This window comes from Erinaceus europaeus, chromosome 3 (genome assembly GCF_950295315.1).
Source record: "Erinaceus europaeus chromosome 3, mEriEur2.1, whole genome shotgun sequence".
In the NCBI taxonomy this organism is placed as follows: Eukaryota; Metazoa; Chordata; class Mammalia; order Eulipotyphla; family Erinaceidae; genus Erinaceus; species Erinaceus europaeus.
Genome location: NC_080164.1, coordinates 162,516,386 through 162,530,689, shown reverse-complemented (window position 1 = coordinate 162,530,689; position 14,304 = coordinate 162,516,386). Strand labels below are relative to the sequence as shown.

The 14,304-nt window shown below is 35.9% G+C and overlaps 1 protein-coding gene across 11 annotated transcripts in view; it reads left to right on the top strand.

The window, feature by feature from the left end:
• Nucleotides 1-14,304, top strand: part of PCDH7 (protocadherin 7) — a 509,559-nt gene that overhangs the window by 9,389 nt on the left and 485,866 nt on the right. Inside the window, exon 2 of one of the 11 annotated variants that reach the window (XM_060188240.1) lies at nt 10,547-11,583. The exons of 9 other annotated variants lie outside the window; for them this stretch is intronic. In XM_060188240.1, coding sequence (XP_060044223.1) covers nt 10,547-10,633 — 87 coding nt within the window. In that variant the 3' untranslated portion in view covers nt 10,634-11,583. Of the gene's footprint in view, nt 1-777; nt 2,022-10,546; nt 11,584-14,304 lie in introns of those variants that run through there. One more of the 11 variants, XM_007519290.3, reaches the window with a different exon arrangement.

The following is a 14,304-nucleotide window of genomic DNA, read 5'->3' as shown; positions in this document are numbered from 1 at the left end:
GAATGCAAATTATTGAATTTGTGGATTTAAGAAAGGCAAGCTGAGCAATTCATAAGAGTAAATGCAGTGTGACAAAACTATTTTCCCATAGTCACTAAAGCTAGACATGTTTATGCCATTTCTTCTTTAGGGAGGGGGTGGTGGTGGGAGTTACAAATTACTTAGTATCCGAATTGTTTATAGCTTTGATATTGCTGTATATTACCAGTTTCTGGACGAACCATTTCTGACTAAGTCTCCCCATCCATTTATTTACTAAGACCTTTTAAAAATAGTAAGGTTGGTTCGTATATACATCTTGAGTCAGCTTTTCTTTGCTTTCTTTTCTTATTTACTTTAAAAGCCCTTAGAATCTTTTCTAAAGCAAGGACTCTGATTCAGAACATTACACCGTGCTTTATTTAGCATTAGTGTTGTGGAGAAATACATTCCAAGAAGAATTGAGCTGAAACCACTAAAACTAATCTTAATTATCACTTCTGGTGAATTAATGTTTTAAAGGCAGAATAAAGGTTTATTTTCAGGAATCTAGTGATGTTTGTATTGAACTCTAATCCTGTGTACAAACAAGAAAACAATTAAGGCTTCCAAATAGTATTTATATGACAAATTAACTCCCTCCCTACCCAGAGCATATTTATTAGTTACAAAAACATGATTTTCAAATGAAAGTTTTCTGTTCCAAAAACCTCTATCACTGATTCCAGTTGGGAAAATAATATCATCGCCTTTTTTTTTTTTTTTTGCCTGCATAAACTTTTATTTTCCTTCTTTCAGATGCGTCTACATCCATACATTACTGTGTTTGGCTGAATTCCACTCTAATATGATGCTCCATTATGCACCATACTCTGATGACCTTGCTACTTCGAAACCCGCTGGAGCCTGCCCTTGGACGTGGGGTGTCAGCCAATCACTGCTTATTCCAATTGTGCATTTGGTGTTCAAGGGTTCTCTCTCTCCTGTTTTTTTTTCCTCATTTAAGGAAAAATAGTATTGGAATAAATAAACTTATGAAAGATGCAGTGTTAATAAAGAAATGTGCTACGAATGGGTGTGTATGCCACCAGGGATTCCATTCTTGGAGAAATGTTTAGGAGAACTTAAAAGTGGAAGTGAAATTAAAAATTCACAGTGTATCTCAGCAATAATTTTTAAGACTCTTGGGTCCAGACAGTGGTGCAACTGGTTAAGCACATACATTGCAGTGCTCAAGGACCCAGGTTCAAGCCCCTGGTCCCCACCTGCAAAGGGAAAGCTTCATGAGTGGTGGAGCAGGGCTGCAGGTGTCTCTCTGCCTTTCTCCCTCTCTGTCTCCCTCTCCCTTCTCAATTTCTCTCTGTCTCTATCCAGTGATAAATAAATTAATTAATTTTTAAAAGGACTCTGGCATTGTATGAATCACAAAGCCATAGAGTTAATTCTATTAAGCCTTTGTCTATAGTATATTAAATAATGACTTGAAATAAAATCCCCATTCAGTCAATATTTTAAGTGGTATGTAATAGTAGCTATGCTTGGCCAGTCATATGGCTCTCCCCAAGTAAAGGGGGCTCTCTTGCTTAGTCCATGTGACTATTAGTGGTGGCATGAACCTATACAGATGAATGCAGTGACTTGGAGCACTTGATGAGAAATATTTCCTGGAACCTGAGAAACAGCTATTTAGGAGAATGTCTCCTTCGCCATGTGCTTGACTCTGGTTACAAGTACCAGGACTACTTGTGCACTAGGAGAAGCTTTAGTGCTGTGTCTCTCACCTCCCTCCCCCCACCCCTTCTTCTGGGTAAAACAAAATGTTGAACAGTAATGCCCTAATCCCATAACAAAAGAATCCTGTAAAGCAGATGAATGGGACCAATTTTAATTTTGTATTTAATACAAATGCTACCAACGAACTGCTTATTTTGAACCAAAGTGTCTATAGAAATATTTAAAGATTTTTTTAAAATTAAATTTCTTTCACTTTATTTTGTCACTGTCATCACATTCGAAGGAATATATGTCTTTGTTTTTGTAGATCACATGTATCTCTGTTCTGTATAATGTTAGGTAATATCAATTCAAGCTACTGTTATATATTTTTGGGAGTTTAAGCTGCCAAACGTTAGTTGTATAAGTGCTATTCTAGGTAAATCAGGGAATTGTTTGCATGATCTAACACTTTCTGTTTGCATATTTTTGTCTCTATTTGTTATGTTGTATGTGTTTATGCGCCTAAAAATAAGTATTTCTTTGAAAATTTTAATTGTTTTATAATATATTTACCATATCATCTGTTTTATTAAAGTTTACCCCAAGTTTTGAAATATTAAATGTCTGAAATACTGTAAAAAAATTAGGTTCTCAAAATATTTTCAGTGAATTATTGTAAATCTAAAGCCCTTTAAGAGAAATAAATTATTAGAACATCATTAAATATGGTGTGATAGGAACTACGTACTAGCCAATGTAAAAAGAAATAAACTTTCTTTTTTTAAATTTTTATTTATTTATTAGAGAGAGAGATAAACTGAGAGGACAGGGGAGATAAAGAGGGAGAGAGACAGAGAGACACCTGCAGCCCTACTTCACCACTCATGAAACTTTTCCCTTGCAGGTGGGGACCAGGGGCTTGAACCCAGGTCCTTCACACTGTAATGTGTGCACGTAACCAGGTGCACCACCACCTGGTCCTGAAATAAACTTCAATATCCACACACATACACATCCACCAGACATTCATAGTAGGTTTTGTAGCCTATTACTACTTATTTTTGCAAAAAAATATATTGAGGCTATAGTGAAATTCCTGTGTAGAATTTAATTACCTACAACTTTTTCTTTTCTCTTTTTTTTTTTTTGAGTGTAAGAGTCAGAAAAAAAAAAGACTCATGAATAGATACTTTTTCTACTTCTCGAAATGTCATGCTTCCTTATCCCAGGTAGAGAAATTCGCATAAGATTAAAATGTCTATCCTATAACAGATCACATCAACTCAAAAACAAGTTACAGACAAATGCAAATGCCTAGAATTTGGATCTAATCAAGTGTAAAACTACCTAAAGGGACTATTTAAGAAGCTATTAGCAAGGAAGAACATTTTAAGACAGCATTTTGCAAACTTGTGTCCCAATACACTGTTGGTGTATGAGTTGATCAATTTCTGTGAGTTTCTCCCATGAGCAGAAAGAAAGGAAATTAAACTTAAAATGTCAACTGTGCTACCCATATAGTGAGAGCAAACATCTTGTGGAATCATTGCTTTAGTTGTGTTTGTGTGCGTATGTGTGTTCTTGTTCTTGGTGGCTTTCTTAAATATTTGTCTTACTATAGAAGCATTCTACAAGGGCTGAGAGCCAGTACTCTAGTTTAGACTGGGAAACTGACAGCTTTACCATTATGAGAGGAAATTATAGTGAATTAAAAATAAACTCTTAACACTTTCAAGGATTTTAGTATATTACTAAATTAAATCAGAATGACCAGCACCATATTATTACAGCAGCATTTAACAACAACATAAAGTTTTTGAAAGTGTACTATTTATTATCCCTCTGCTTTGAAACATGTCACCATTGGTTCCTGTCTAGCTTTTTCCTCTCCCACCACATTACTCCTCTCAATAATTATTCGCGTTGAGTCTCCCTTATTACTGGGAGTTTCCATTTAGAGCATTACCTGTGAACAAATGAAGATAGAACAAAACCATCTATTTCTGTATATGTTTTACCATTTAGACATTCATTCTATTTTTATGACAACAAATTTATTCCTCATTATTAAATTTAAAAAGAAAAACAAAAGTGCCAGAGATTGGTTTAGATAACTTTTATTTTTTTAACATATCTAATACCAGCTCAAGTCCTGGCTATGCAGAAAATAATGAGTCTTCATCTTCAAGGAATTGTTATATTACAAAGAAGGTTACAAAGCAGAAAAATGATTGATTATATATATATATATCATTCTTCTTAAATTTCAAAGGATGTAATGGTTATTAATATACTCTTAGAGTAGTCTGGAAGAAAAAGCACTGTTCCTGGTTCTGAGATGAGGCAACTTAAGTAAGGAAAGCATTTTTACAATTCTGGTGGAGCTAACCTAAGACAGATAGACAGTATATATTGTTGGAAAAGTTATGATACATTTCTGCATAGAAAAGCTTAAACCACATGACTTTTCTGATAATCCAGTATTCACTCACACACACACACACACACACACACACACACACACACACACACACACAATAAGGAGTTAGCATTTGGGGGAAATTGTAACACTTATGGTTTCAAATTCTGGTAGAATTTTCCCCAAAAGAAATCCTTGAAGGATACCAAGTTTTTCAAACACCTTACAAGCACAAAGAATACTCTGTGGATAGATTTTGAAGACAGACATGTTTAACCTGATTTATAAATAATAACACCACATACTAATACTAATAATATCTCAAATATGTGAAAAAATAACTTTAACCATGATAACTTTTGAACCTATTTTATAAGAACCAGGTTTCTCAGGAACTTATTTCTGTTTTAAATAGCTTTCTAGAAATGACTTCCTATTTATAACTTTGCAAAACACCTATTTTTTTTAATTCTAGCAATTATTCTTGATAGTTATTTGATCTGAATTATTTTAATTAGATATCCCTAGAGGAAGGTACAGAGAGATCAGAGCACTGCTCAGCTCTGGTTTACAGTGCTACAGGAGAATTAAACCTGGGGCCTGGGAGCCTCAGGCATTAAAGTCTTTTGCTTAACCTTTATGCTGTCTACAGAGCTCCCCCTCTCCCCTTAAGAAAAAAAAAAACACTTTACTTTGATGTGTATAATTGTCTTTCTTGACTTCATTTTATACAAGTAGGCTGATTTGCTCTATGTTTAATACATAATGTTCTGGTGTGGTTAAATATAATGATGGGCAGAATGAGGCCTTTACATTCACTTGCAAGACAGTGAAAAACAAACAAACAAACACTATACACATAAGTAAAGGAATAAGTGAACACTGAGGGACTGTTCCAAGTTTGTACTGTTCCATAGGTATTTCTGGTGCTTCCTAGAGTGCCCAATATTTAGAAGGTAGTCATAAAGCAAAGGAACAAATGACCAGAAATTTGGTGTTAGATGACCTGGAGATCCATCCAGGCCAGGTCCCTGGGATATGGTATGGCCACTTTTATATCAGATTCCAAAGCATCCTAAATGTTGTTCTTTCCCTGCTGGGTAGATGTCTCCATAATAAAAGGGTACCTGTTGGCTACAGTTCTTACCTTCTCTGTGTGGTATGTGACTCTTACTTCAATAGAAAGTGAGCAATTCCCTGATTTCCCTTTCTTTCTTCTTCATAGTGGTTATAAATGCCACCTTTAAAAAAAAATACAACTAAACTGATGCAAACTTGCTGAAATCAAAGGAAGTGTTAGCCACACAGTAGACTTCTGACATATTTTGAGGGGATGTGAAAAGCATGCAATTGTATGTTTGTTTTTTATTTTTATTTTTCTAGCTATGCTTATCTGAGCATAGATACATATATGTACAAATAGAGATATGTATCCATTTATGGTACTGTAGATATTCATTTACTTTGTCAACCCATCCTCACAGATAATAGAGATTTCCTTTTCCTTTTATGTGCTTATAGTGTGCAGTCACTTTTAAAGGTGAAAGCACAAGATATCTATGATGAGAAATGTATACTTGGTTGACTAAGGGATGAGCTCTAGAGAAGGAATTGGCCTCTTCTAGGGAGAAGTGGGCAGTGAAGTGCAGGAGCTGAAACGTCTGCCTTACAACACAAAAGCAATCCTTAGGAGTCCAGATCCTCTAAGATGCCTACTCCTGAAATCGCAGATGGCCTCTGAAGCAGTCCCTTTCAGTCTTCTGCACACTGGTTGTAAATTGCTTTAAACTGTAGGTGACTAAGCCCCAACTAGTCTTTATAAAATGGGGATTTTAATTAGAACTTTAAAGAGGTATACTGTACTGTAAGTTTACACATTTAACACCTCTATGCACCAAATGTCTCTAACTCTAGCTAAGAGAATAGGAGATAGGGTGAAATATTCAGGCCTGATGAAGACAGAAGTTAGGGTTTTGGCCAAGGTTCCTGAGGACTATAAGGAAACCATTGAATGTTATGATTTGGTATGAGTGCAATATCAGTGGCAAAATTAGTAAATATCTAATTCCATTTATACCAGGTGAGTTTTTGTTTGTCTGTTTTTGTTTTTGTTGTTTTTTAATCTAGAATGTTGTTTCATTTTCAGTTTAGCTGTTTGGTCTCCATCCACTTTTTGTTCATATACTTTGGAAAGAAAAAAAAAACACTGACAATTAACTCATTTATCTCTACTATTAATATTAGACTATTATAGTAGAAGAATAGTGGTTACCTTATTGTCACATAGTTATGTCTCATCATTCCTAATGTAAGTCAGTTATCAAAAAGTTCTAGTAGGTCAGAAGAGAGTTATCAGAAAGTTCTAGTAGGCACAAGAGCTCAGAAACCTGATTTTTTTTTTTAACACGACCCCATAATGTTAATCCTGGCTGTAAAGGCTAGATTCCACTATAAAAATTTCGACTATAACACCTGAAATTCTTAATTTATCTTATTGACTCACTTCTTGAGGGTCCCTAGCTCTCTCTCTCTCTCTCTCTCTCTCTCTCTGCAGGTCAATAAGGAAATTTGAAATTGGTTTTGCTGACCTGACATTGTTATCAACTGATTAGTATGACCTTGTATAAGTCCTGAACTCTATGAAACCCTCCCCCTCCCCCTCCTCCTTCTCCTTCTTCTTTGTCATTTTACATAATAACCCTTGTTCTTTTACATGACAGGGATCAGTGGGATCACAATTATTTGAGAGTTTGTAAAAACAAATGCACCTTAAGCCATGTCTTCTTATCCAGGAATTTCCCAAAGGGATATTTTCACCATTACATCTTAAAAGAGATTTGGTTTAGTTTTAATTTGTGATGACAAACTTTTGAAATCTCTAGATTTTCTTTTTTTTAAAAAAATATTTATTATTGGTTAGAGACAGAGAGAAATTGAGAGGTGAGAGGGAGAGAGACAGAAATACCTGCAGCTCTGCTTTACCACTTGTGAAACTTTCCCCCTGCAGGTGGGGACAAGGGGCTTGAACCCAGGCTCTTGGGCACTGCAGTGTGTATGCTTAACCAAGTGTGCCGCCACCTGCCCCCTCTAGACTTTCTTGTCATTATTCATTGTAGATTTTATTATCCTCTTGATGTTCTGATAAAAATGCAACATTTGTTGGCAACTGCATATGCCAGTACACACTGTCTATTGTCTGACTTTCAGTGCCTTTTGCTATCTACTTCGAAAAGGAGAAAGAGTGGCTTCTTGCTATAGAGCAAGCAGTTTAGAAAAAACTCTCAGCCTTGCTAATATTACTCATTTTGACACTTTGAAAAAATGCATCACTTTTCATCAGCTGCCTCCGGTCATGCATTCTTTGCCAAGAGTTTTCCTTTTACTCTACATGCCTGAACTCTCACAATTACTATCCAATAAGGAGTTTTTATTCGGTACTGCTCACTGCGCCAAGGGTCTACTACATTATCCCACTCCCTTCCAAAGACTTCATGTGATAGGTACTATCAACACATGGTATGTGTAGCTGGGTAAAAGTGAGACAGAAGCTCTCTTAGATCTCACCACCTCTACATGCAATGCAGGTGTATAAATGAGTAGCCTTGTATCCTTCTTAAAGTCTCACTTGTATCCTTCTTAAAGTACGTGGGTTCAATCATTTTCCTTTAAGAATATCAGAACTTAATTCATGGTTAATTAGTTAAGTAACCAATTAATTATGGTTCATCTGTCTAATCATAATTATTTCCATGAAGGTGTTAAGTGCAAATATAGTCACACTGGAAGTTGAGACATAAATTTATATTATCAGTCATTGCAAAAACGTGATTCAGCTCAAAGTAGAGTTCATTTTTGGTCAAAGCAAATATTCAAGGAACTGGACTACTCACTTGTCCATAAACTTGTCATTCATCACACATAGTTTGTACAGTTGTAAGATTTTATATTTTAAACCTCAAAGGCAACCTTCCATTCTCAAAATAATTCCAAAAGGCAACATCATAGATGAGTTATTAGAATTGATGAAAAATAAATATAATAGTCATTGCATATGCATACAACTTGCAGTTTATTTTACACTTTATTATAGGTCAACTTTATGCATGCCATTGTGCTCTTTGTGTAATGTTCAGCTTTTACTTTCATTTGTGCTATTAAGTAGCATCTTAGTTATTTTAATTTTGCAATCAACAAATGCATGCAGGTATACTAATAATTTTAGACTCAATATTTACATAAATATTTTAAAAGCCATCTGTAAGTATAAGATTGTATTTCTACTTACTCTTAAATTTTACTGTTTTAACCGTTAAATTCCAAATGAAAAGCAGTGGGAGATAAGTGAGAAAGAAGTCAGCTAAGCAGTAATAACATAGGTTTAATAATTTCTCTATTCAAAAGACAGTTATGTGAATTTTCATGCACAGCAGCATCATTGGTCTGACAAAGATTCAGTGTCTCTGATTTGTCTTGACATATGGACAGTGCCAAGCATGTCACTGAGGCAGGCAACAAACTGCAAGTGATTGATGCTTCAACATGTCGCTTTGCATGTGACCAGTAAACTTTGTATCATGACATATATCCATAGACTCATCCAAGATTATTTTTGTCACTATGCCTTCTTCCATTTTTTAAAATTTATTTAACATTGGTGGGAAGTCGGTCAGCAGCACAGCAGGTTAAGCGACTCACACGTGGCGCCAAACACAAGCACAGGCAAAAGGACCTTGGTTGGAGCCCCCAGCTCTCCACCTGCAGGGGAGTCGCTTCACAAGCAGTGAAGCAGGTCTGCAGGTGTCTTTCTCTCCCTCTTTCTTTTTCTCCCTCTATCTTTCTCTCCTCATTCTGCCTTCCTTTCCTCTCTCCATTTCTCTCTGTCTTATCTAACAACGACATCAATAACAACAACAATAATAACTACAACAACAATAAAAAACAATAAGGGCAACAAAAGGAAAAATAAATAAATAAATAGATAAAAAATTTTTAAAAGAACTTAAAAATTATTTAACACTGGTGTACAATTTTTTAAAAAAGATTTCAAGAGCATATTTGCTATACCACTTAAAAATCATTCAGGGCAGACCAGAGAGGTAGCTAGCTCATCAAGTAGCCTGCATGCACTGGCATATGAGTGAACAGGTTAAAGTCCAGGCATCATACGGAAGGTTAGAAGCAATATAAGAACTGTGGTACTATGCTGTGCCCCTTTGTCTATCCAAAGGAAATTCCTGAGTCCATCAAGTAACAAGAAATGAATTCATAAATAAAAGTAACTAAACTATTAAGTTTAATAAATGAAATTTAATGAATTACTAAATACAAACTAACCAGAGAAATGGTGTAGTCATTGCACAGACTTGCATGTGAGAAATCTCAGATTCAACCCTCTGCAGCACCACATATAGTCAAAACATTGGCCAGAATAAATCCCAAATTGAATCCTTGTAATAAGACACCAGTCGCACAACCTGGGAACTATAGATTCACCTTCTTTAATGTATGTAGTTTTGATTTCTGTTAACAGAATATGTGATAAACTCATGAAAAGTGAGAAAAGGAACTCCTTTACTTCTCTCCTTGAATCAAAATGTCTAGGCAATGAAGCATAACAGTTGAATAGACTTTTCCTAAGAAGTAACTTTCTAATTTTACATTTGATCCCCTATATTAAAAGGTAAATAATCAGGGCATAGATTTAAGAGATTTTTTTATTATTCTTTACTGCATCTAAATCTGATATCTACTGTAGTTACATTGGACTAGATGCAGATATGGCATTTCTAGAGGACATTAAGCAATGAGAAATGAGAAACTCTATTTTTCCCCAAACTTTTGCATAAGGTTATGTTAGTTTCATTGCAGTTTTCTTTGACACTGAAATTTCTTGTCTTCAAAAGTTTATCTTTAGGGAGAGTAGTATGTTTATATGTATTCAGTACATGTAATCACATACATACAGCTAACAGACAACAGTTAGTGAGTGGCAACTATATGCCCTTTATGGCATTATGTATACCGTTTCATACGTGAGAAACAGAAGTAAAGAGTCAGGCAAGATTTCTTTTTTTAAATATATATATATATTTGTTTTTATTTGATAGGATAGAGACAGAGAGACATTGAGAAGGAAAGGGGGAAAGTGAGAGGGAGAGAAAGAAAGACAGCTTTTTTAAAAAAAAATATTTATAAAAAGGAAACATTGACTAAACCATAGGATAAGAGGGGTACAACTTTGCACAATTCCCACCACCAGAACTCTGTATCCCATCCCCTCCCCTGATAGCTTTCCTATTCTTGAACCCTCTATGAGTATGGACCCAAGGTCATTGTGGGATGCAGAAGGTGCAAGGTCTGGCTTCTGTAATTGCTTCCCCGATGAACATGGGCGTTGACAGGTCAATCCATACTGTCTCTCTCTTTCTCTAGTGGGGAAGAACTCTGGGGAAGCGGAGCTCCAGGACACATTGGTGGGGTTGTCTGTCCAAGGAAGTCTGTCTGTCGGCATCATGCTAGCTACTTCACTGCTCATGAAACTTTCCACCTGCAAAGAGGACTGGGGACTTGAACCCAGGTCCTCGTGCATGGTAATGTGTGCACTCAACCAGGTGCACAGCCACCCAGCCCTTTAAAAAAGTTCTTACCTCATGAAATTTTAACTTAATATGATAATATATATATTATAGCAATTTAATTTATATTGCATACTATATTCCTTCACTTGACATCTTTCACTTACATTCATGCACTGAGTAGATATAAACATGCTGCATAGTAGTGATAGTACCTGTGAATATCTTCATTTTGTAAGTGAGTTAAAGTGACTCACAGCAGAGATAAGTACATTGCTCATGGTCACACAGTTTCTTAATTGGCAAAGCTGAAGTTTAAATACAGATAGTCTGGCTGTAGAGGCCACATGCTCAACCACTCACCATTCATATGCAAAGCACGGGGGGACACATCTATTTTACAGCCTCTTAGTTTTAGGAGAAGGGGACCGAATTCCCTTGTTTCTAAAAGCCTCAGTGATACTTTAACTTCCGTATATAAATACTTTTTTTACTGTGGTGTCAAAGTTAAGGCACTCGTTCCAGTTTTTTTTTTAATTGTTTAACCTTAAAGCTTCATAAAACTGCAAATCAAAAGACTGAAAGGTAGATATTGGAATAATATACAGTTATCCACTCTATTTTTAGCTCTGGAAATAATTAATATCTATATTTTCCCTTTTTGTTCTTCAATTTAATTTTCATTTCACTTCACATTTACAATCAGTTATATGTATTATTAGTATAACCAAAAATAAATTTAATTTTTATTGTCATTTCATATAAGGTAAATAATATGATTTAATATAGTCACTTTACCTAGAAGATGTTAAAAATGTGCATTTTGTTTACCAAAAAAAAAAATCCTATCCTGATTATTTTTCTAGGCATTCACCTGTTTGAAATAAAATAAAGTGAAATTGAATTACTTAAGGCAGTTTTTTTCTGTGACTCTAGTTTTCTTTCAGGTGTTCATTAAGCAATCAACTAAAATATGACCTATGAATTTTCTCCAAAAATATATTGTTCTATTTCTTTAATTATATATTGAAAGTACAGATTTTTAATTTTTTGTTATCTTTATATTATTTATTGGACAGAAACAACCAGAAATCAAGGGGTATGGGGAGATAGGGAGGGAGAGAGACATCTGAAACACTGCTTCACCACTTGTAAAGATTTCCGCCTGCAGGTGGGGACCTGGGATTGTACCTGCATCCTTGAACACTGTTAACATTTGCATTCAACCAGGTGCATCATCACCTGGCTCCAAAATACATTTTTCTTTCTTTTCTTTATCTTTTTCTTTTTTCTTTTCTTTTTTGGCTTCCTTGGTCACTTTTATTTCTTTTTATAAAGTGGGAAATCTTGACAAGACCATAGGATAAGAGGGGTAAAATTCCACACTATCTCCACCACCAGAACTCTCTATCCCATACCCTCCCTTGATAACTTTCCTATTCTTTATCCCTCTGGGAGTGTGGACCCAGGATCATTATGCGGTGCAGAAATTGTGAGGTCTGTCTTCTGTAATTGCTTCCCAGCTGAACATGGGTGTTGGCAAGTCAATCCATACTCCTAGCCTGTCTCTTTCCCTTGTGGGGCAGGGCTCTGGGGAAGCTGGGCTCCAGGACATATTGGTGGGGTCATCTGTCCTGGGAAGTCCAGTTGGCATCAAGACAGCATCTGAAACCTGGTGGCTGAAAAAAAGAATTGGCATATAAAGCCAAACAAATTGTTGACTAACAATAAATCTAAAGGCAAAAATATTGCAGATGAAGATTTGGGGTCTGATGAAGATTTCCATTTTGGAAAAAGCTAGTAGGTCTATTTTAGGTATATTCAAAGGGGCCCATGAGTTTACTAGTTTTTGCCTGAGTCTGATATCTAGTATGCAGGTGAACCCAAGGTATTGTCTGGAAAGATGGTGTCATAGTTGGAAAAAGGACTAAAAAGCTAGATTAGGGAAGAGAGTAGCTCCCAAATAAGGGAAAAGTATATAAATATTGTTAACTGTATACCCCAGTGCTTTGATCTGGGGCCCATATTCAGCACAAGAGCCTGTGTAACCTCTACATCCCTGTAGGTCTGGTCATGGCTAGGAACATTCCAGGCTATACTAATTTCAGGACCCATATTCCTTGAGTAGTTGGTAGAATTTGTTATCTGACCTCCCTTCTGAGAATGGAACATTCCCTACCATTGTTGATCCACAGAGGGGTCCAGTTGAGGGCAAGGTCCTATAGGGGCCCACAAAGGTATTCATTATGTTGTTTCTGACGGAGATGACCAGTGACAGTGAAGAAAGGGATCTGTTAGAGGTCTTGGCCCATCATGTTTCTATGGGAATTTCAGGACTTCCTGACTAGGGCCCCAGGTGATGGGGTGGCCTGATAGAAATTATAGCATCAATAAGTGTTGCAAACTACTGTGCACCTTTGCTTTGAGGTATATGTTTTTCCTTAATTTATGGATATGTGCTCATATGCCATATCTCATGGGCCCTAGTCTATATATATCTCTTAAAATGGAAAATATCACCTAAGTCCACTTGAAGTAAATTCTTTATGAAAATAATAATGTAATAATTTTACCTATGATAGTGATTTTTTTTCTTTTTTTTTTTATTTAAGAAAGGAAACATTAACAAAATTGTAGGATAGGAGGGGTACAACTCCACACAATTCCCACCACCCGATCTCCATATCCCATCCCCTTCCCTGATAGTTTTCCCATTCTCTATCCCTCTGGGAGTATGGACCCAGGGTCCTTATGGTTTGGAGAAGGTGGAAAGTCTGGCTTCTGTAATTGCTTCCCCACTGAACATGGGCATTGACTGGTCGGTCCATACTCCCAGTCTGCCTCTCTCTTTCCCTAGTAGGGTGGGTCTCTGGGGAAGCGGAGCTCCAGGACACATTGGTGGGGTCTTCAGTCCAGGGAAGTCTGGTTGGCATCATGCTGGCATCCGGGACCTGGTGGCTGAAAAGAGAGTTAACATACAAAGCCAAACAAATTGTTGAACAATCATGGACCTAAAGGCTAGAATTGTGCAGATGAAGTGTTGAGGGTGGTAATCTCTGCAGACTCTTGTATACTTCTGCTTTCTGGTATATATTTTTCCCTAATTTATGGACACGTGTGAACATATGAATTGATGACATCTTTCACCATAAAGTATATGTTTAAGGAAATTTCTAAAAATATGAGCCTTAGTAATATACTTGGTTCTGTTATACGATATCATTGTATTTGAAATCTGAATAGGTCTTAGTTTTACTGGTATAACTTAAAAAAATTAAGCTTCAAATCTAGATAATTAAGTTTCCTAGACTATTGTTTCAACAGAGTATATAGTGTCTTCTTAACAATAGGTATTATATGTATTTATAGAATCTTACTTATTTTCTACTACTGGAAAAGGGGAGTATAGCAAAATGATAAGGAGATTGACTAATCTTTTTTTGGCTTTGTTTGAGTTTTTACATAGTCTTATAGATCACTTCTATATCATTCTCTTTAAAATAAAACTGTCACAGTGAAACAACTAATTTAAAATCGAAGTAGTCTAGAAACTAACCATTGTTGGTTATTAGTCCACTAAATGTGATATCAAACATGCATCTAAAATTACAGGAC